At 34.9% G+C, this 20,794-nt stretch overlaps 1 protein-coding gene across 5 annotated transcripts in view; it reads right to left on the bottom strand.

Annotated features, from left to right (window-relative positions):
- Window positions 1-3,429: 3,429 nt before the first annotated feature.
- The window catches only part of TMEM161B (transmembrane protein 161B), a 36,869-nt gene continuing 19,504 nt past the window's right edge, over window positions 3,430-20,794 (bottom strand). For 4 of the 5 annotated variants that reach the window (XM_054651518.2, XM_077171889.1, XM_054651514.2 and 1 more), the window contains 7 exons: window positions 16,662-16,813; window positions 16,049-16,109; window positions 14,187-14,327; window positions 11,012-11,125; window positions 9,789-9,963; window positions 7,657-7,753; window positions 3,430-6,756 (listed from right to left, as the gene is read on the bottom strand). In XM_054651518.2, coding sequence (XP_054507493.1) covers window positions 6,479-6,756; window positions 7,657-7,753; window positions 9,789-9,963; window positions 11,012-11,125; window positions 14,187-14,327; window positions 16,049-16,109; window positions 16,662-16,813 — 1,018 coding nt within the window. In that variant the 3' untranslated portion in view covers window positions 3,430-6,478. The remainder of the gene's footprint in view (window positions 6,757-7,656; window positions 7,754-9,788; window positions 9,964-11,011; window positions 11,126-14,186; window positions 14,328-16,048; window positions 16,110-16,661; window positions 16,814-20,794) is intronic. The other variant, XM_077171886.1, reaches the window with a different exon arrangement.

Below are 20,794 nucleotides of genomic sequence, written 5' to 3' on the forward strand. Positions count from 1 at the left end.
TTTTTCAACTTGTGCTGTGCTTTTCTGATCACAGATTCTGATGAACATTTAAAAGCATAGAAGCCAATATGTTTTTAAACAACAGGTAATGCAGCACCATATCCATTTAACGCAAACACCACTTGACACCATCCTCATTGTGAAGCATGACAGTCTTAATACTTGTAAAGCTGTAACTATAAAAATCATTTTAACAGTATTGTAGCAGTAAGAGGAAGCTAAAATTTACATATATAACACCAGAGTCTTCTCCATTTGGCAAATACTGAAATGAAGGTAGGGGAATCTTTTTGTCTTAGGTCTTTATTCTAGAGTAGAAAGTATTATGTGCTTTTCACTTAAAGACAAAAATAAAAAACACAATTAACCGATAAACAACATTGAGTTTGTGTGTTCCCAGTAACAGTGAGACAAGTAAAAGATTTAAAGTAAAATATTTACAACTTGGAAGATGTTCCCTGTGCAATGTGTAAGATGTCTACCTTATGAGAAATTTTAGGCTGAAATGATTCAATAGCATCTTTGCATTAATATTTGCTCACAGAAATGGGAAGACTGAAACACTAGACAGCTTTCAGTATCTTCTATTACAGATTTTTTTCCATGTATATTCCTCCTAGAAAGCCTTACATACTGTTAACAATGGAACAAAGAAATGACCAAAGATAGGAAAAATAAAAACTGTTGGCACATCATGACATGGGTATGAACTGCAGTTATGAAATATAATTTTTGGTGCCTTTTTCTTTGTCCTATGCTTTTATGAAAAATACTGTGAATATGTATTCTGGAAGCTTAGAGCACATAAGGGAGGCAGAGTTACTATGAACAGAAGAAGAGAGAGTAAGTCTGACTTTAAGGAATTTTAAGCCAGGTTTTAAAAAATATAACGCAGGACAATAAAAGAAGAATGACTTACTACTAAGGAGTTTGTAAAAAGCTATTCAAACTATTTTGAGAAATGTATTTTATAGACAGCAGGTCATATGGATAGTATGTTGTTGTGAAAAAATGCTGCAAGTACAAATTCTAAGGGCTCTTGACTGATGTGTAATCACATGGAAAAAATCTGGTATTTACAGGTGGATTTTGGACTTTACTATAAAACTACATACCTGTTAATACTTCAGCCAAAGCATCAAGCTTTAAAAAAATAGTGTAGAAGTTTTTGACTTCTAGTTGCAGGCACCAATAATAATTTTAAAAAATGAAAATATGAGCCATGGTATTAGGATTAAAAATAATTTCCATTAAAAACACCATTGAAATCAAAGGTATAAAATACATATACACTGGCATGCAAAAACAACATCCAGTGCAATATTACCCTCCTGGCAGTCCACAGTGAGAGAATGGAAAAGGTTAAGTGCAGCATATACAGATGTCAGTAAAAGCAGCCTGGAAATGACATGTTGGCTTCATGATCTCACCTAGAAGAGGAAGACCTTTCAGTCTAGTACTCAGGAATGCCAATGAGACATGCCATCTACTTCATCATACAGCACGTGACTGTATGTGCTGCACAAGCCACAAAGCATGGCAGGCCTTCCAAAAAAAGTAGTTGCACAAAAATCACTCTGAAGCACAGACACCAATCTGAATCAGCCTGCTTAGTGAGATCAGACATCTGCCTTCTAAGCATCTGTCGCCTAGATGCTCTTTAGAGTAGGTATCTGCAAGGTCAAAATACTGCGCTTTCTTTACCATTTGGGATTTAGGCTGTAGATGCTAAAAATAACAGTCTTACTCATAATTCACATTTAATATTTTATTTAAGATACAAGTAAACTGCTGCTGCCTTCCTCCATTAAGATTTTGCTCAGGCATACAGATTCCTGCAAGAGAACACAGAGTATTCTTTGGCCTTGTTCTTGTTCAATGTCTCCATTTTGTCTGGGCACTCAATTCTTAAACTTTTAGTTGAAGTATCTAGGAACTTCATAGTGACAACATTAACTGTGGGGTTAACTCTGACTGTAGAGGTGCTGTGTGGAACACATTAATGTGCAAAATGTGTCATGAGAAAAATCATGAAGCATAGTATTTAAAAACTGATCAAAATTATCTCTGTGAAAAGCACAGATATTTGAGAATAAAGAAACATAAGGCCTTTTACCTTGGAGAACCTCCCAACAGCTTTAATATCAGATATGCTCAATTTTCTATTTCATATATCCCAAATGCCTATTACCACTTAGGTGTAGTTACTGTAAGGAAGCACAGCTCTTTGAATTGTTCCTTGAAAGTTAGCTGAAATTTCTGTGCTTGCTAACCCTACACATAGTGAGGTGATGCTGCCTAAATGTTGTGTTAATGTCTTGGTAGCATTTTTGTTCTTAAGACAAATTTGACTTTACAATCCAGGGAAGAACACATCTCTGTTTCAACACCTTGCAGTACTTGTGATCAAAATGAGAAGAACAACTGCAACAGAAATTAATTTTCTGTAAGTATCTTCTGTACAAGTATATTCTGTACAATTTTCTGTAAGTATCTTCTCTTGTACTGATGCTACTATTTAATCTGTGGATCCTTTATGCAAGCCAATTCTGGAGGAGGGAAAGACTGTGCAGCTAAGAAAACCTCAAAAACTGGCATAACCTACAGTTTGAGAAGAAATTAAAAGAGGACAAGTGCAGCCTGAGAATGTCACCTACAAAGTGTAAGAATAGGCTTTCTATAGTCTACTCTCCTGTTCTTAATCAATGTCTCTTAGCTCAGAAATAGCCCAAGTGTTATGTTTGGACCTCCCTGAACTTGCTGGAAGACTTGGATTTTTTGCTGTCTTAACCTTTTGTCTAAAGGGACCCACATAATAAAAGTGCAGAGTTTAAACAAGTAACAACAAGTTTGTTCATGTTTCAGATGGAATTTTAAGTTATTTGAACTATTTAATGGAACTAATCCTTCAAAAATAGATAAATTTAAACTAAACAGAAGTCAAAATACAATCTTGAACTAGTTTAGCCTACTTGGTTCTGAGAAGGGAACACAGGGACAGTACTGTAGATCGCCAATGGAAGTCACATCACTAGGAGAGGAAGGGAGATCAGAATTTAAGAAGAAACAGACATGGACTCTTTGCCAAAGGAACATTTCCTTCTAAAATCTCTCAGAAACTAAGGGAGATCTCACTGTGGCCTCCCAGTACTTAAAGGGGGCTTATAAAAAAGAGGGAGAATGATTTTTTGCACAGGCAGGAAGTTATAGGACAAGGGGGAACACTTCTAAACTAGAAGAGGAGAAATTTAGATTAGGTATTAGATGGAGACTCTTGCCTGTGAGGGTGGTGAGGCATTAGGTAAGGTTACCCAGAGAAGCTATGGCTGCCCATCTCTGGAGGTGTTCAAGGCCATGTTTGATGAGGCTTGGAGCAACCTGGTCTGGTGAGAAGTGATCCATTCCAGATTCATTCCAACCCAAAACATTCTACAATTTTTTTATTAAGTAGTGGGCAAAAAGCAAGACAAAATGTTTAAGAAACCTGAGTAACACCTACCAACCTTTCAGTCACATTTTATTGCTTTTCCATTTCTGCAAGATGCTTTCCCCCCATTGCCAGGTGCCGCTAAAGGTCTTCATGAAACAAACATAAAAAAGCATTTGCCAGCTGCTGTTTCAAAGGAACTTACTACAGCAGTAAGCAGATATTCCTTTGACCCTTACACAATATATATGGAAGTCAGGACTATCAGGGTTGCTACTTTACTTTAAAACACATTTTTGATCACATCACATACTTGTCTGAAGCACTGCTCACAACCTTAGCAATATGGTCTCTCTGGTTTCACTGTCACCACATGTTTCAAAGGCTTTTATTATCATATTTTAGTTTTTCATAAGCCTTCCGGACTCATGTCAGGATTAAATGGATCCAAAGAAAGACCATCTCCCACTCACTGCTGACCAGAAGGTCAACCATTCAATTCTACACAACACTGGTTTGTAGAAAAATGGAACAGCTCAGTGGCTACAAGCACTGATCTTCATGTTTGTAACACTAGGTGCCTATTTTTCACTGTGATCAGTGTAATGTCTGAATACTAAGCATGAGCTCTTAGCAAAAGCTTTGTGCAGTTCAGCTACATGATCCTTATTACTTTTGCTGAATGCATTATTATATAACTACAGTTCACTTTTGCTTATAAGCTTCCAGAATGACTATGTCAGCAAAAACTGTTGCTTAACATTATTTTGAAGTATTCTCAAGTATCCAAAATTTAATCCTTCAGATTTCAACAACAGGTTACATCTCCTATACAGTGAGCTTCATCAGGCAAGTTCATAATCAGAATCAAACTGTTTTGCATTATTTTATTTTTCTGAACAAAAGATTGGCATTGAACACCTAACTCTAACTTAAAAGCTGGCCTTACTAATTCTGTAAGTAATGATGTATCTTGTAATGATGTATCTCGAACTAATGTGAAAGTGGGTGCAGTATTATTGGACCTGTCATTTTTGTCATTCAATTATTCATGTGAAAAATACTTCCAAGGAATGATTGAAATTTGAAACTATGAGGTCAAATATTATTCTTTAGGCCAATTCACAGTTAAGCGCTTGTCCCTATCAGTTACAAAAAGTTGGTGTGAAAATAACAAAGTTTGCAGTCCCAGTCACACTGAAATACTGCAATGAAACCAGTAGCATCATGCAAGGTGTTCTCAGATGTCCCAAACACATGCAGTAGGTACTATGTTGGTGTACACAAATCTTTCTCCAGTAAATGCAACTTAATAAACTAATAAATAACTTTAAAAGCTTTCAACACAGCAAGATAGTTTATCACCAGTCTTAAAATCTTGACTTTCTGCATTCATTGAGTTTGTTCTCCCATATGGTAGGTTTGCTACATATTAAAAAATTAGTTAAGCTTTTCCATTTATAAATGCTTATTATATGCCAAAGCTGTACACAAATTCAAGAGAAAAACAACAGTAACATAAGACCAGCTAGTATAAGCTAAAAAACCCACTGACCTCTGTGAAGTTTAATATTAACTGTTTAAAAAAGCTACTGCATATAAATCCCCATTCCTGTTTTGCAAATACACAAAACATCTGAAAAACTGTAAATAATTTTATGACTGGAATATATCTATCCAGTTAAGCAAAAATTGTAAAGTTAATACTTTGCTCTTTTTCTTATTACACGGCTGTTTTATTATACAGAAAATCTATTTCTGAAGCCAAGATATCTTAATTATCATTATATGGTCAAGTTAGCACAGATTAAAGTGGCAAAAGATGATGATTTGACAGAACAGAAATTTTAAGATTAACAGTTTAGGTAGATCTTTTCTTCCAAGACATAGTAAGTTCTTTAGTATAGCTAAGTACCTCTAAAGAGGCACAAAAACCAAATAGCCCTTTCAACTGAATTGAAAAAAAAAGAAAAAGGAAAAAAAAAAGAGAAAAATTTTAAAGTTTAATTTCAAAAGGGAATCTTGAAATTATTAGATACATATACACCCCTCTCCTATAGCACGGTAAGATACATTCAGGAATTTAAAATAAAGATTCCGTATTTCATACCTTCATATATATTATATATTTAATATATAATATATATGTACATTACACATATACATACACTATCAGTCAGCAGGATTAAACTGTTTGGTTTTCAAATATTTGACTGGTGTCACTGATTATTTTCTATTCTTTTGTAAACTCAATGGAACTTATCTACTACCTCAAAAGAAGAAATTTAAAAGATCCAGACACAATGTGTGGATCAATACTAGCACCAATACAGATGGCCATTACTTCAAAATGACTGCAGGGACTGAAATAATATAATTGTTGTAACTCTCTTCTTACTGCACAAGCACTCCTGCAAAATATGTAGGCAGCAATACCTGTCAGGTACATATATCTACTCCTGTTAAATTTATATTTTATACAACTTTCCTTACTGTAATATACAGTATCTCTTCTGTCCTGTTGGATTTTTAATTTTCCAAGGAGAAAAGTGATCAATAGCTATCCAACAGATTTTTTTTTTAAAATCCCCTCTCTCTCCTTTCACTTGTATGGCTCAGTTTCAAGACTTAATCGATAGGCAGCCACCATCACTACATCCAGTACCCTTTGAATACAGTTCAGTCAGTGACTGTTGATGCTTAAAAACCAAATTTTTGAGTTTGGCTTGCTGTTTATGGAAACCAAGATACTCAGAGGTCATATCTTTTCAGCATGCTTATCACCATCTACAACACAATAATGTCAGTCAGTCCCAGGACTATAACTGAATTAGTTACCTACCATTTGGGTAACAAAAATAACCAACCCAGTTGCAATTTTAAACATTTTAAGATTATTCGCCCTGAGAACACCAAGGAAGTCTTTAAAAATAATTATGATATGTTTTCTCTTCACATATATAGTTTTCTTTTCTCTTCATCTCCTCTTGGGTACCTGGGATACCTTGTATCTAGAATCTGACCTCACACTTGCTCAGTCAGTTGACTTGTTCATGCCACGGTCAAGTACTGGTGATAGAAGAGACCAAAAAGGCTTGTAGAAAAAAGGCAAGCAGCAATCCACCAAGTGAGGAAAGACAGGAGTCCCCGGAACAGGAGAGGAGTGAAAATATTCTTTAGGCTTCCCAGAGCCATTGTTATTTGTACTACAGTTACTTTCATCTTTCCATCAGCAGGTGGAGACTCAGAATAAACAGAATTGGGAAGCAGACTGTTTTCTACTGGAGTGTCAGAATTCAATCCTGGGTAGATGCCCCAAGAATAATTACCTGTTAAAAATAAACAAGTTAACAGATTTTTGTAGAATTAAATTCAAGTTCTGTTAATTCAATCACTCTACAGTCTTTGATATATATTTTAATACACACACACACACACACACAGAAAATGCTGTTTTTATAACTTAGTAAATACAAAGTATATTCATCTGCATGACTTCCTGGTCATACCAGGAAGTAGGATGAATCAATCCTACTTCATCCTGGGGTAGGATTCATCTTGTATTTTGACATCCTAACATCTACATGTGATATAGCTGCCTTGAAACCTCTGTATGTCCTGGGTATGACTGATATTACCAGATGGAGACATCTACTCCAAGGCAGGATGAATCACAACTCACTAAAGCCAATCTCTATCCACTGCCTTTTTGCAAACAGAATGATACAACCGCATGACAGGCTATGAAATACAAGTCTTACAAAAAGAAAGAAAGAAAAAAACCCAAACCAGAGCTACTTCAGATCTCCCACTAACTACATGAACCCCCTATCACACAATTTCCATTCTAAAAGCCTACTAATGATAAAAAAAGCTGAAAAATTCGTGTATGAGATGCTAATTAATTAAAGTCAATCATATTTTATACAGTCCACTTTTAAAATACTTCTAAAAAGACCAATATTTCAACAGAAGTAAACAGTTTAATTGGTTGCATTACACAATCTCTCAGAAATAAATAAAACAAATTAGCATGTAATTGGAAGATATCAAAAGCAGCAACAGAAATAACTACTTACAAGCCACATATGAATGTTTTAAAGTACATGAAACTACAAGATGTTTTTCTATTGCAAGTACTCATGAATTCCAATTCTCTTTAGTCAGGTGAAAATAAAAAAAGCCCCATGTAGAACAGAACAAACTACTGTTGATCCAATTTTGCGTACCTAGCGTTTTCAAGAGCAGAGTTGTGTGAAGAAGCATTACCAATGGTGCAACATACTGCAGCGCAATTACACAGAGATAATAGAATACCCGAGCCACCTAGAAAAAAGAAAGAGTATAAGTTCATGATTCTGGTTGATCAAAACAGACTTTTATGAACATGTCTAGAAAAAGCAATTTATTAAAAAAACCCAGTATTTATGCATTAAAGCTGTTTTAAGAATTTTCTAGTAACTCTCGGCATGTGACATATTGTCTTCAAAAGACCTAATAAAGAAATCCCCATAATGAATTCTAGTTTCAGGACATTTACAGATCTGAGAAGAAGGGCTGAAAGGAAATAATTAAAAGCATCAATTCTGTTAAAAAATAGAGAATCAATTTTGCTTCTGCAGACTGTATGCCATTCATTATTCAATGACTCCTACTTTAGTACACCAGAAACAAAATTAAATATACATGTTTAATTTTTCAAGTTCCCAGCCATTTACAAGCTAAATCCTATTTCAGAAATGAAGTAGCAGTCCAAAGCCCCATAAAAGGTAAATGAAAACTTCGTTAATATTACAGTCCTTTTTCAAAAGTGAGATATTTTTAAGATTTCCAACTGGAAAACCCTTGTATTTTAGAAACAATGATAAGTTGAGTTTTCATTAGATCAATAACAGCATTTAAATAAATGGTCTTTATTTCAGTCATACACTATGGTTCATCCAAGTCCATTCAGATATATCCCTCCCCCTACTCTCCCATAGGTTCCATTTTTCTCAAGATTGTAACATTACATATTTTTATAAGCTATTGACCTAGAAGATTCAATTAAATAAAGACAGAAAAAATGATAAAATAAGAGCAAGCAAGCAGTGAAATAAAACTACCCATGTTTTATAAAAGAAGAGAATGCAGGTTGGCAAAAATAATGAAGACAGATGTGACAGTTTTGGGAATACCTCTCAACAGGCTTCTTAATGAGCATGCATCAAAAAACTAACATGAGAAAGAAAAGTAGTAAGACACTGACAGAAGAAAAAGCATGAGACAAAAAAAATTGTCAAAAAATTGATGGAATATGACAAAAATAACAAATTAAAAAGTAATGATCACTGTAGAATGACAGACAGGAAATAATTCACTGGCAGAAGTTCCTAAAAAAGGTAAAGCAGATATGATTAGTAAAACAAAACAAGACATAGGCCATGTAGTAACTATGGCCTTCTCAAACAGAATATATGAAGATAGAGAAATGGATATAAGAAATGCCACATGGAGAAGACACTAATGTTTAACAGATAGGAACAAAATTCCCAGTATTAAAATAGCACATTTACAGCAACTGGCACAGTTCCATCCTAACCAGCTGCTACTACATGTACTTCCTGGTTTTTTTTCTGGAGGAAATTCCTAGCCACTTTGTAAATAACTACTGCACCTTCAGACTATGACATTTAGACATTTAGTGTAACTACATGTAATAATGACAATCCTAGAAGAGGAGTCTCTGTCTTACGGCATGCTTCAAATATTCCTCCTGCAACAGACCCCAACTCAGCAGAATCATTAGACAGCACTATCATACAACCATAGAAATATAAGTTTATTTTGCAGACAACACACAACAGCCATTTGTTCAAGGTATGCTTTACAACTTTTCTTTAAAAAAAAGAAACCTCGGAAATTTTGTCTTGTCCACAATATCGTAAGTAATTTTTTAACTAGGCAGGTGCACTTCTAAGTGGTCTGACAGAACTAAACACCTGTCATTTTATTCCAAAATATAAGCACCTTGTCATAATTTTTCCCTCAATTTAAAAATCATAGTTGGTAACAGTATATTACCCTTCCATAAAAATTCACTTTTTTCTTTCCCATGTTGTAGTTACAGATCACCACTCATTGGAAGGGATCTTTTATAAAACCTTCCAAATAACCAAGGACAAACTACCTGCATAACAGAGATGATACATCTCTAAGTATTTTGGTTTGCAGGCTTTTTCCGTATTTTTATGGGAGATATAGTCTAGCAAGCTTCATTCAGATTTGAGCTCTGCTGCCACAGAAGACAACAAATTGGAAAAAAAATCATTTCCACAGTCAAAATACTACAAATATATAATCTAAGTGCCACCATACTTACCATTTTCTGTAAATCAACCACACTTATTCTACCAGCTTCCTTTTTCATCTGGTCCACGCTTTTCTGGGCTAAATTCAGATAGGCCTGTAAATGATGACGCATCATAGCCAACCGTAAAACACACAACAGGATTATAATCCACAATCTGATGGTATCAAATGTATCTTCTGACATTCTGTGGATAAAGAAAAAGGGTAATGCTGTTTTCCAAATACCACCTACTGCTACAGTTATTTGTTTTTATCATCTGTAAAGTAATTTTGAGACAAATTGTCAAAAACAGTTAACACACAAACTATAGTTATGAAGTTCACATGCAAGTAATGCCTTCTATGTCTCTTTCCCATTACTTCTCAGTAGCCCTACAGCATAGATCCAAGTTAGTATTCATTTGTCTGTAAACAATGGCAGTTCTCAACTGCCTAAATTCTAAGAAATGAAAGCTGGACACTAAAAACGAAGGTTGCTCAGATAATTACAGGTTTTTGGACACACAGGACTAGATAGTAAATAGTACTAGATTGTAAATGGGTACTTCAGTTACCTGAGATACCCAGTAAAAGCTCAACCCTCATTTTAAGACAAACTGAGGAACAGAAGACATACAAAATACGTATATCTGTTGTATTTTATGTAATAGCTCAATGGTCACGGGATCACTTTAGAAGCTTATCTCACCTCTTTCAAGTCTATTTTGAATTAGCAAGACTAATTGTGACAATGACAATCAACTCTACTTATACATCATTTCAAATACCACTCTTCCTGGAAACTCTTTCCATTTCTATATTTTAAATATTTTACCAATCAATTCAATACCACTTCATCAGTATGTAAATATTAAGACAAACCTCCTAGCTTAGTTCTCATGCCAACATATCTTGACTGTTTTCACTGAAACCACTTCTCTCCTACAGCAATATCCAAGATATAAGGTTCCAGCAGGTAGAGAGGTGGTATTCCACCCCTACAAAAAACAACACATTACTGCCATGGAGTCATCAAGAGACAGCAGTTTTTTGGGAACCACCACCTCAACACTCAACATTCTGCAACTCATTCTTTTGAAATAAGAGATGCTCCTTATAATTCAGCTGCACCTTCCACAATAACTCTGACAGCCAATGCTACTAAAGTCTTTCATGTTTCTTCAACTTGCAAAGAGTGCTAAGACAATGTTTTGTTCTCAATACCCCAGAAAGAACATTTAAATGAAATCTTACAAAGGAATGCTCTCTTTGCCCAAAGGCGGGCTCATAATGTAGTCCTTAGTGATTGGTTTTACCCACAGTAGAACCATAAATAAAGGTGCCAAGAAGTTTATATGTAGCAATGTTCTGAAAAAAGAAAAAAAAACAGGGAACTTAGTAAATGAAAACAATGACCACACTGTTGAAAGTATATACAGATTCAAAAACAGAAATATTAACTTTAAAATAATTGGAAGAAAGATAAATAAGAAAATTTCTTCCCTATTTTACAGGTATGCCTTACATTTCAACAAAACAGTAACATTATATATTGTGAAATCACACTGGATTTTGGCTTTAAAAAGAACAGGATGAACAGTTGTCAGAGGTCAGATTACACAGTTTAATGAAGCATTTTATTTATAAACCGTGATTAAAGTTGGTACTTACACTAAAGATACTCAGACCAAAAAAAATACTGTAGAAAACTGCACAACAAAAATAAAAGTAGTACTCTTTAGTAATCGTTGAGTACAACCTAGCAGAATTTTAAAAGGGGATAATAGTTTTTGGAGTTCTCCCTTAAATTAATATCCTTCTTTATTTCTAAACTTCTGAATCTTATTCTCTATTTTGAAACCCATTTTCCCCAATCATTTTTTGTTACTAAAATGAAATGAGAACAGTTGAAGGGATTGGGTTGTTTTGTTAGTGCAGTGTTTCCTCACTAACAGAATCAGGTTTGTCTCTACCTTCACTACAGTACTTCTGCACTACAGAAAAAATTATGTAATCAAAAACTGTTCTAAAGAACACAAGACCTTCTTGATTACAAACTATCAAGCTTCCTAAAACCACTAAAATGTTTGCATATTACAGAAGCTGTCATCAAACACAAATTTAAATCTTCGGTTTCAGATGAAGAAATAAGCCCTGCTAGCTATTAAGTGGTGCTGGGGAATGCAACAGCACCAAGGATCAGTCCAAAGCATTTAATTAGATTATTAAAGCCTTTTACCTGAGCTTCTACTTATTTAGGAGATCCTACTGAGTTAATGGACTGGAGTGATGGACTGCAATGTGCCAAAGGGTGATGGGAATCTCTATTTTTTTTGTTCTTGTTTTTGTTTTGTTTTTGTTTAATGGAACAGGAGGTAAGGCTGAAATATTCTTGATGCAGACTCTGGCAAAGGAGGAAACGTGTATGAAAATTGTACAACTTTGTTAAGAAGACTCCAAATATATGCAAGTAAGGATACTACTGCTGAAGAAAAAAAATCAAACTAGTTCTCAAAACCAAAAGGGACACCAGATGATTTTTATTCTGTTTACCTAAAAACAATGAACTTCCTACATTCATAAAAGAATCACAATAATAATTTTGAACATATTAGTAAGATGGTTCTTGATCATTAGCCTTTAACTTTTGGGGCTTTTTTTGGTCAGTGCTCCCTGCAAGTTAAGTGTTCCATTCCATTACGGAATAGATTTTGTGTTGGATATTTTTGAGCTGTTTAGTTTTGGTTCTTTCGTTTTAAGAGAGATTTGTGGGTTTTTTGGGCAGCTTAAGGATGTGGGGGCTTTTAGTTTGATTACGGTTTTTTTCTTTGGTTTTAGTTGTTTTTGTATTTTGTTTAGTTGGTGGGCTTTTTCTTTGCAATTGTTTTGGTTGGGGTTTTTTAAGTAGATTATGTATCTGACTGCAAAGACAGACATTGTTTTAGTACCCAACTTAGAGAGCTTTCTATCAGTGACAAGTCATCCTCATTAACAACCCCCCTCTTTAATCCCTGTCAAACAAGTGTAGTCAATAACACTAGCAAAAATGCATCAGCAAGGACAAGTTATGTTGTTCAGGTTTATTAGAACCTATCACTTGACAAATATTCTTTATAATGGATTTATCTAATTATATGGATACCTTATCATGGTATCCATTTAATACCATTTAATGTAATTTTCACATTGTTCCAGTTGAATAGTCAAAATATTGGTAGACTTTCAAAAATAGCTTGGTGGTGCTGAACAAAATTATCTTCAACAACCAGTTCCAATACCATCTAAAGAAGCTAGAGAAGTTTTAATTTTCATAACCACACTTCAGTGGATATTAATTGCCCTTCAGTTCTTAATTAATGGATTTTTGTTTCAGAGGGTTTATATTTCTGCCTAGGATGTTATGTCCATTGATCACGGAAGATGCTGGAATACTTAGAGAAAAGACATAAAGAATTTTAAAATAGTGAGAACTATAGCAATTAAGAACTAAGTAGTTTATCTGTCTGGAAAGAACAGATTAAGAAGGGACTCAGTCACAGTCTACACACAGACAAAAATGTAACAGCAGATAAAACAATCCAATAGCTGGCTGCTACATAGAAAACTACACTGAGTGCAAGTATACTTGCTTATAAATTACCAAGACTGATGGACTCACTTCAAACAGAATAATTTTTAAGCTGGGCATTCCTGAAGGGAAAGGAAAAAATTGCAATTTGAACAAAAATTATTTTCCTACTGGAAAACATAGTGGTTCTCTTAGGAAATTTACCAGACTGAATACCTTAACTGCCCTATGCTGCAGAATCTGTCATTATCATGTATTAAACATCAACAGTCAAGATCTCTGAAAGCCACTTGGAGTTTCACCCTCTCAACCAGAAAATGCTCAAGAGAAACAGTTAAATTGGACAGAACATTTTACTACCAAATGGAAGGGTGGCTGAAAATGAAAATACTCCTTTAAATCGGTATTAACATATGACCCTAATTAAATATTCTGGGTCATTTTTGCATTTTATCGTATGGTAAATTTATTAAAGGAATAATGCCCATCTGTAAGTGTGGGTGGAAAAAAAAAAGTCTGTGGTCATATTTGTACTTCCTGAAGGTTATCTTAACTTCTGGAAAGACATGATGGTGGAAAGAAAGCTGGACACAGAGACATTCATGGTGGAGCTTTTGCAGGAGGAAAGGAAAGCTCCTTTAATTGAGACTCTTAATTACAAGGCAAAGAATGTAACAGACTGGCAAAGCACAGGTTGAGCAGAAAGTGGCAGGTGGCAAATCTGCTCAAGATACGAAAAGCAGGCAGCAACAGAAGTCTTAAGTCACTACCTTTTTTTTGGAATAGTTTGCTTAGACATTTTTAGACATAAAAGTTTTAAGACTGAGTAGCATATACCTATTTGCATATATTTTCTCTTACTGTGTTATTTTTTCTGTTGCTAAATTCAGAGCATCCAGATGCATTTGAGCCAGTCGCAAGCCAGGGAATGTCAAAAAAGCACCAATAAGTGAACACAGAACAGCCAGGAACAATTTGAAGGTTAGTTTAGACACAGGACCCCTAAAAGAAAAGAAAGGAAGTAAGCATTTTCTTGGGGAGGACATTGGGGGAGCGGGGAGTATCAGAGACTACTTTCAATCCAACAGTATCTAATATTTAATAAAAAAAGCCAACAGTATTCTATAGGCTTCCTCCAAAATACTAGCATTATTAAAAACCAATCAGAAATTAAATTTTTTAATAATACTTTCAAAACCAAACCAAATAATCTATTTATTTCCTAGAAAAACAGAAAACCTAATTTACTGACTGTGAGATATTAATTTGTTAGTAGAGAAGAAAAAAAAGAATAATTTTATATTGCAATTAGCAACAAATTATATAACAGAAATAGCTGAAATAGAATGAATTTCATTACTGTCTTTTTAAGAGGAACAGATGTTTCCTAAGTTTAACTGCTTGAAGACAAAATGGACACTTTACCATTATCCATTAAAAATCTCTATCAAACTGTTATTACTGCAACTTTTCACAGATTTATCTGAAAGGCACACATGGTCGTTAACATGTCACTTTTAAGTGATTAGTATTGTACATAAGAAAAGCTACGGGAAAGGTATCCATGATCAAAGAAATCACAGAATTAATCACATAATTAACAAATACAGGTTTACACAAAGTAAAAAAGAGAACAAAACAAAACCCTCAAACAAACAATAAAACCATCATAGTTACAGTGAAATGTAACTAGCAGATCAAAGAGGAACAAAACCAAATCTAGTGATTCAAATGAGTTTCAGATTCTTTCTTAATCTATATCACCTAAACTATCAAGTGACACCATCATTAACTCGGGTACTGCTAAAAAAGGCAAAGCACTGCAATAATTTATAACTAAACAAACAACATGAAAGTGAATACAGAAGGTAGTGACTTTGCAATAGTTTAGGAAAGCATATTGAAGAAAGGCTAAGAAACATACGGGATTCAGTTAATGGTATCCCATGAGTTTATTCATAAATTACACTGATCTAGTTTGAGGAAGCTTCTGTTCCTCAAAAATAAAGATATGCCATGGCTTCTGCATGATACTTGAGACCTACCAAGCAAGACATTCAATGTGCTCCCAGTGATGAAATGGGAGCAGTCCCTAAATTTTAGCACACAAGTATAAGGAACTGTAACAGAGATCCGTTTTGCAATATACAAAGCCTGCCTATGACAGTGTTTGTGTATTTATGTAACATCACAAGATATGGCATGCTCCTTTAACAGTCTATATGAGGCTTGGATGTCCTGCAGCAAGCAGATGTTTTTGCATGACCGGAACACAGCTATAACATGAAAACAAGAATAATACAATTTATTCCTAATGCAAAATTTAACACAAACTCCGTCTTGTAGCTTTTGCACACTCCTCCTCTTACATGCCCTAGGAATGACAAAAAATACTTCTCTATTTAGACAATCCTTTTTGAAGGGAAATACTGTGGAAAAAGTGTTTACAGTTTTGAACTATATTTTATGAACTGACAATCAAAATGTCAGTAATTATCTCCATATTAAAAAGAAAACTTTAATGCAATTTCAGTTACTTGTGGGTACTTTCAGATCTTTTCATTAATCTCTTTAAAGTGTTGTAGGCATTATAATCATGTACAAAAGCAAAACACACAAGACAAAGGCTTGCAAAGAAAATCCAAATGGTTCATAAATTCACATATAGACAGACAAGTTATAAGTTGACATATAAACAGACAAGTGTATTTTCAGAAACTTACTGGGATTCCAAACCTTGTTTTTCGAGAAACTGCATAGCACTTTCTGAGAAATTCGAGAATCCTGCAGGGACATATATATTTCTTTTATTACAGTAAACAAAGAATCCCTTTTGTGAAATAAAATGCTAGGTAACAAGTAATCTTTTAAACAATTTTTCATATGTGTAACAGGGCTCTTTCGTGTGCTAATTAGTTGGCCACAATAAAGTAAAGCTTGATTAACAACATCTGTAATATTTGAACATTTTGGGAAGATGAAAGAAGATAACTTTTTAAATTATTTTCCAGTAAGGGAGCTACACTTTACTATGAAAGTCAAAAAGGGCTAAATCTGTAACTGGAGGGCAAATACAATTAACAAAACAAACAACCTAGGCAAAAAATAGACTATTTAAGAGAACAGTAGGAAAATGTACAGGATATTATCTAGAATCTTCATTCCAAAGCAAATTTCCTTAGAAGCACATACATTCACACATACATTCTAATTTCCTTAGAAGCACATACACTTACAGCATTCATTTTAACACAGATTTTCTCAATAACTCTGGAAATATTTTATTCAGATCATGCGATCACTACAGCTATTTCAAACACTAAAGAAAGGAGTTACCTGATTCCAATCCAAACTCTAGGTAGTTTTCTGTCACAATGAGTATTGCCATGGCTTTCACAAAGAAGAAAAAACCAAAGGTGACACAGACTGATCTTTCACCTCCATCTTCAACTTTGAAATAGTGGGTAGTCAATGAAAACAGTACCTTACTACATAATAAAAAAGTCAAGGAAAATTAAGTTTGTAAAATAACAAAGAATCTTATAACTAAGAATTTTATTCTGTTCATCTACAGGGTTGTTCTATGATGTGCATTTATTTCTTTGGAAGGTATTATGTGTTCAGCTGATTTCAGGTTAAATTACAGAACACATTAAAGCATAATAATCTCATAATGCGTAGCCAGGAGTACTCTGGAGTAGCATTTTGATCTAGGCTTACTAATAGTAAGAAAGAAGACACATGAAAAGATGAACTTATATTTCTCCCCTTTCAGATAAATAATTTTGTTTGGAAAATACTTTTAGGATCAAATCCAACCATCATCCTAACACCAGCAAGTTCACCACTAAGCCATTTCCTCAAGCATCCTTTTATCTAGCTCTACTGCCATGAAGACAAATATTTAAGACACCACCTGCTCTGTTATCAGGGTGTTTTAAAAATATTTTTTAAGTATTCTTTTTTACACATTTCTAAATCAGTTATCAAGTGTAACAGATTAGGATAAACTTTTCATTATACACTCTTATTACTACGAACTGCAGCTCATTATAATTTAAATGGTATGCAATATCCAGCCCAGATTTAAATAAAGTATTTGGAGATAATTCCAGGCATTACGTGATTTGAAAAAAATACAGACAAAAAGGAAAAAAAAAGATTTTAAGTGTAATCTGTTGCACTTTTTATCTCCACTATGCAATAACGCAGTTGAATTTGTCTATTTCTAATACTGAAATAATATTAATACGTAGAGTACATGAAAACATTTTTGGTTGTATCTATTTAGTAAAACATTTGAACAGTCATCAATCTCTCAAGAAACAATGATTATGCTTCAACAGGCAGCACACATTTAACATACACACTGCTGAATTTCATGTATATGCAGAGAGATCCTAATGTGCACAATGTGGTCTAAGGACAGCATCTAGGAATTCTAATCTCATACAGTAATCACCTTCAGACCCCTCTATACTTCACAGAAAGCACTGATACATCAAAAGGAAGACTTAACTCATCCCAAAAAGAAGTACATAATAGATCATACAGACTGTGTTCTGGACGTTGTTTCTCTAATAACACATGCTTAAACCAAGGCTCTTTTTACAGCTAGCAGCATTAATCACAAATTGAAAACACCCTGAAGTTATACAAAGGACTTAATAAGTTTGTGACCAACCAACCTAATCGATCATCAGATTTATGAACCCCCAGATACTTTATGACTTCAAGTATGGATTGTGCCTGAAGGATTTGGAAAATTCAAGGAGGAAAAAGAAAGCATGCTAAAATTACAGTGCAGATTTGGAACTCAGTAAATAGATCCATGATTATGCAAACTACACATGACTGAAACCCTCTGTTAGTTAAATAATCACCACTGTTTCTATTTTTGGGTTGGAGAAGATTGAAACATTATTGCTTGCTTCATCGCTTCCTTCCATTGCAAGACCTAATATTCAGGATGTACTGAATGAATAATTTAGAAGTATTTAGTGCTAAGTTAATAGAATGCCTGCAACTGCTGTTCCCCCCTTCATTTAGTTTTTTTTTCCCACAAGAGGCATTATAGAATTGTATACTTTGCATATTGTATTTAGTTGCAGGCATTGTAGAAATCATGATATGCCCTTTTACAAAAATAATTTTATTTTTTAAACTGCTGCGATTATGGAATTCTTTAATTTTATAGTTCATATATTGAAGTGAAAAAGATCCATCTTCTGTTCCTACTAAAACACATGAAAACTCTGAATTCACAGAAGCAGAGAACATTCTGAGTTGGACAGGACCCATAGGATCATCCAGCTCCTGGGCCTGCACAGCACCATCCCCAGGAATCACACCATGCGCCCAACACCACTGTCCACATGCTTCTTGAACTGTCAGGCTTGGTGCTGTAAGCACTTCCCCAGGGAGCCTGTTCCAGTGATCAATCATCCTCCATGTGAAAACTTTTTCTTAATATTGAATCTAAACTTCCCTGACTTAACTTCAGGCCTTCCGTGGCCTAACTTAACTTCAGGCTATTTACTTGAGTCATGTCACTGGGCACCACAGAGAAGATATCAGTGTCTGCCCCTTCTCTTCTCTCACAAGAAAGGTGTAGACTGCAATGAGGTCTCCCCTCAGTCTCCTCTTCTCCAGGCTGAACAGTCCAAGTGACCTCAGACACTCCTCATACAGCTTCCCCTCCTTCATTCTCCTCGTGGCTTATTTAGACACTAATAGCTGAATGTCTTTCTTAGCACAGGACAAACTGGCCAAACTTAGCGCAGGACAAACTGGCCAAGCTGGTCTCACACTCTCGCACTAATGTCTCACACTCAACTTTCTGTCAACCAGCAGCACCAGGTCCTTTTCTGTGGCACTACTTTCTAGGCTCCTGTTCCATGGTCTGCCCATACAACTAGGGCTGCCCCATCCCAGGTCCAGAATCCAGCACTTTCCCTTGTTGAACTTAGAATGGCTGGTGATTGCCCATATCTCTTTGGGTTTGAATTTGTTGAGGTTACTCTGCAGGGCCACCCTGCCTTCAAGGGAGTCTTCAAGGGAGTCAAAAGCTCCTCCCAGTTTTCTATCATCTGCAAACTTGCTCTGTATCCTCAGTACAACTTTTCACCTCTTAACACACTAGCATGAAACGGAAGAAACTCTTGTCAATAAAACACAAAATTGCTCTATATTTAACTATAACATATCATGTTGACTGCTTTCTGTCAAAAATACGTAGGCAACCAAATTTTTCTGAATCTTCCATTATTGTAGAATAATTTCTGGTCTCAACATACTGAGATAGTGAGTAGTTGAGTAAGTTTTAAGTATTCTCTGCATCCCAAAAGCCTGATGTCACAATACAGGAATGAACCCCTTCTGAAACCTCATCTAACTAGGTTCCAGTGACCACAGGAATTGTTACCAATACCCTCTGTATTGTACCTCTTCCTACAATATACAATTCACAACCCTGTTTCACCTAGAATTGCAATTACTATAGGGTTGTTTAAATTGATTACTCCCGAGATACAAGAGATGAAGCAAACAAGGCATTGTCACCAATAAATCTAAGAGTACATTGTGGCTTTTGTATTAGAAGCTTTTTTTTCCATTAGTTCTATTAAACTCCCCCTCATCCTTAAAAATCGGAGTGAAAGGTGTTGGCAATCTTCTGATTTTTGAAACAGTAGCCACCTCTTTCTCCTTCCTTCTGCAGAAACTAAACTAAAATTCTCAACCTCACACCAAAAAAAATAAAACAAAGGATGTGCAGTAACAATTATACATTATCTATACTATACCTATAATACAATTAAAAGGTGTCCAAGAGCCAAACACTGATTTTCTTCCCACAGCAGACTAGAAAAACCACCTTTTGGACCATGGATCTGTTCACTGACATGTCTAAGGGCAAATACCTGATCTGGAAGCATGCTAACTGACATTCTTTTTCCCAAATGTGAGTTGACATTCTCTTCTAGCAAGTTTTTATACATTACAAGGAAAAAATTCTGGAGAAATTCTATGATTTGTGCTCCAGTCTACTTAGAAAAGAACTCCTGTCCATGCTATAAAGGCATCACACTTTTTAATAATTATCAAGGACAGGCAAGCATGAAGCATATTCAGAACTCTTAGCCAAATGTAACCAAACATTAGAGTTCAAGGTTTTATCTAACACCTGCTGATATTACAAAGCAACTGACCAAACCACAACACATTAAGAAGCTTTAAAGCTGCCATTTATATAGAGGAAACAATTTTGAATATTCAAGAGGTTTATCAACTGTAACTTCGCATTTTATCTGTTCTCAGCTGCTGAAGGAGCAGAGGAGCTGTAGCAATTCACTTTCCAGTTCACCTTTCTATAATTTGCTCTCTTAAAAGCCCTTTATTCCATTCCACTGCTTTATCTCTGATCATATCTTTAAACTGCAACTTTCCTCCCTAAAGCACAAGTCTGGATT

This window comes from Agelaius phoeniceus, chromosome Z (assembly GCF_051311805.1).
Source record: "Agelaius phoeniceus isolate bAgePho1 chromosome Z, bAgePho1.hap1, whole genome shotgun sequence".
NCBI classification, from domain to species: Eukaryota; Metazoa; Chordata; class Aves; order Passeriformes; family Icteridae; genus Agelaius; species Agelaius phoeniceus.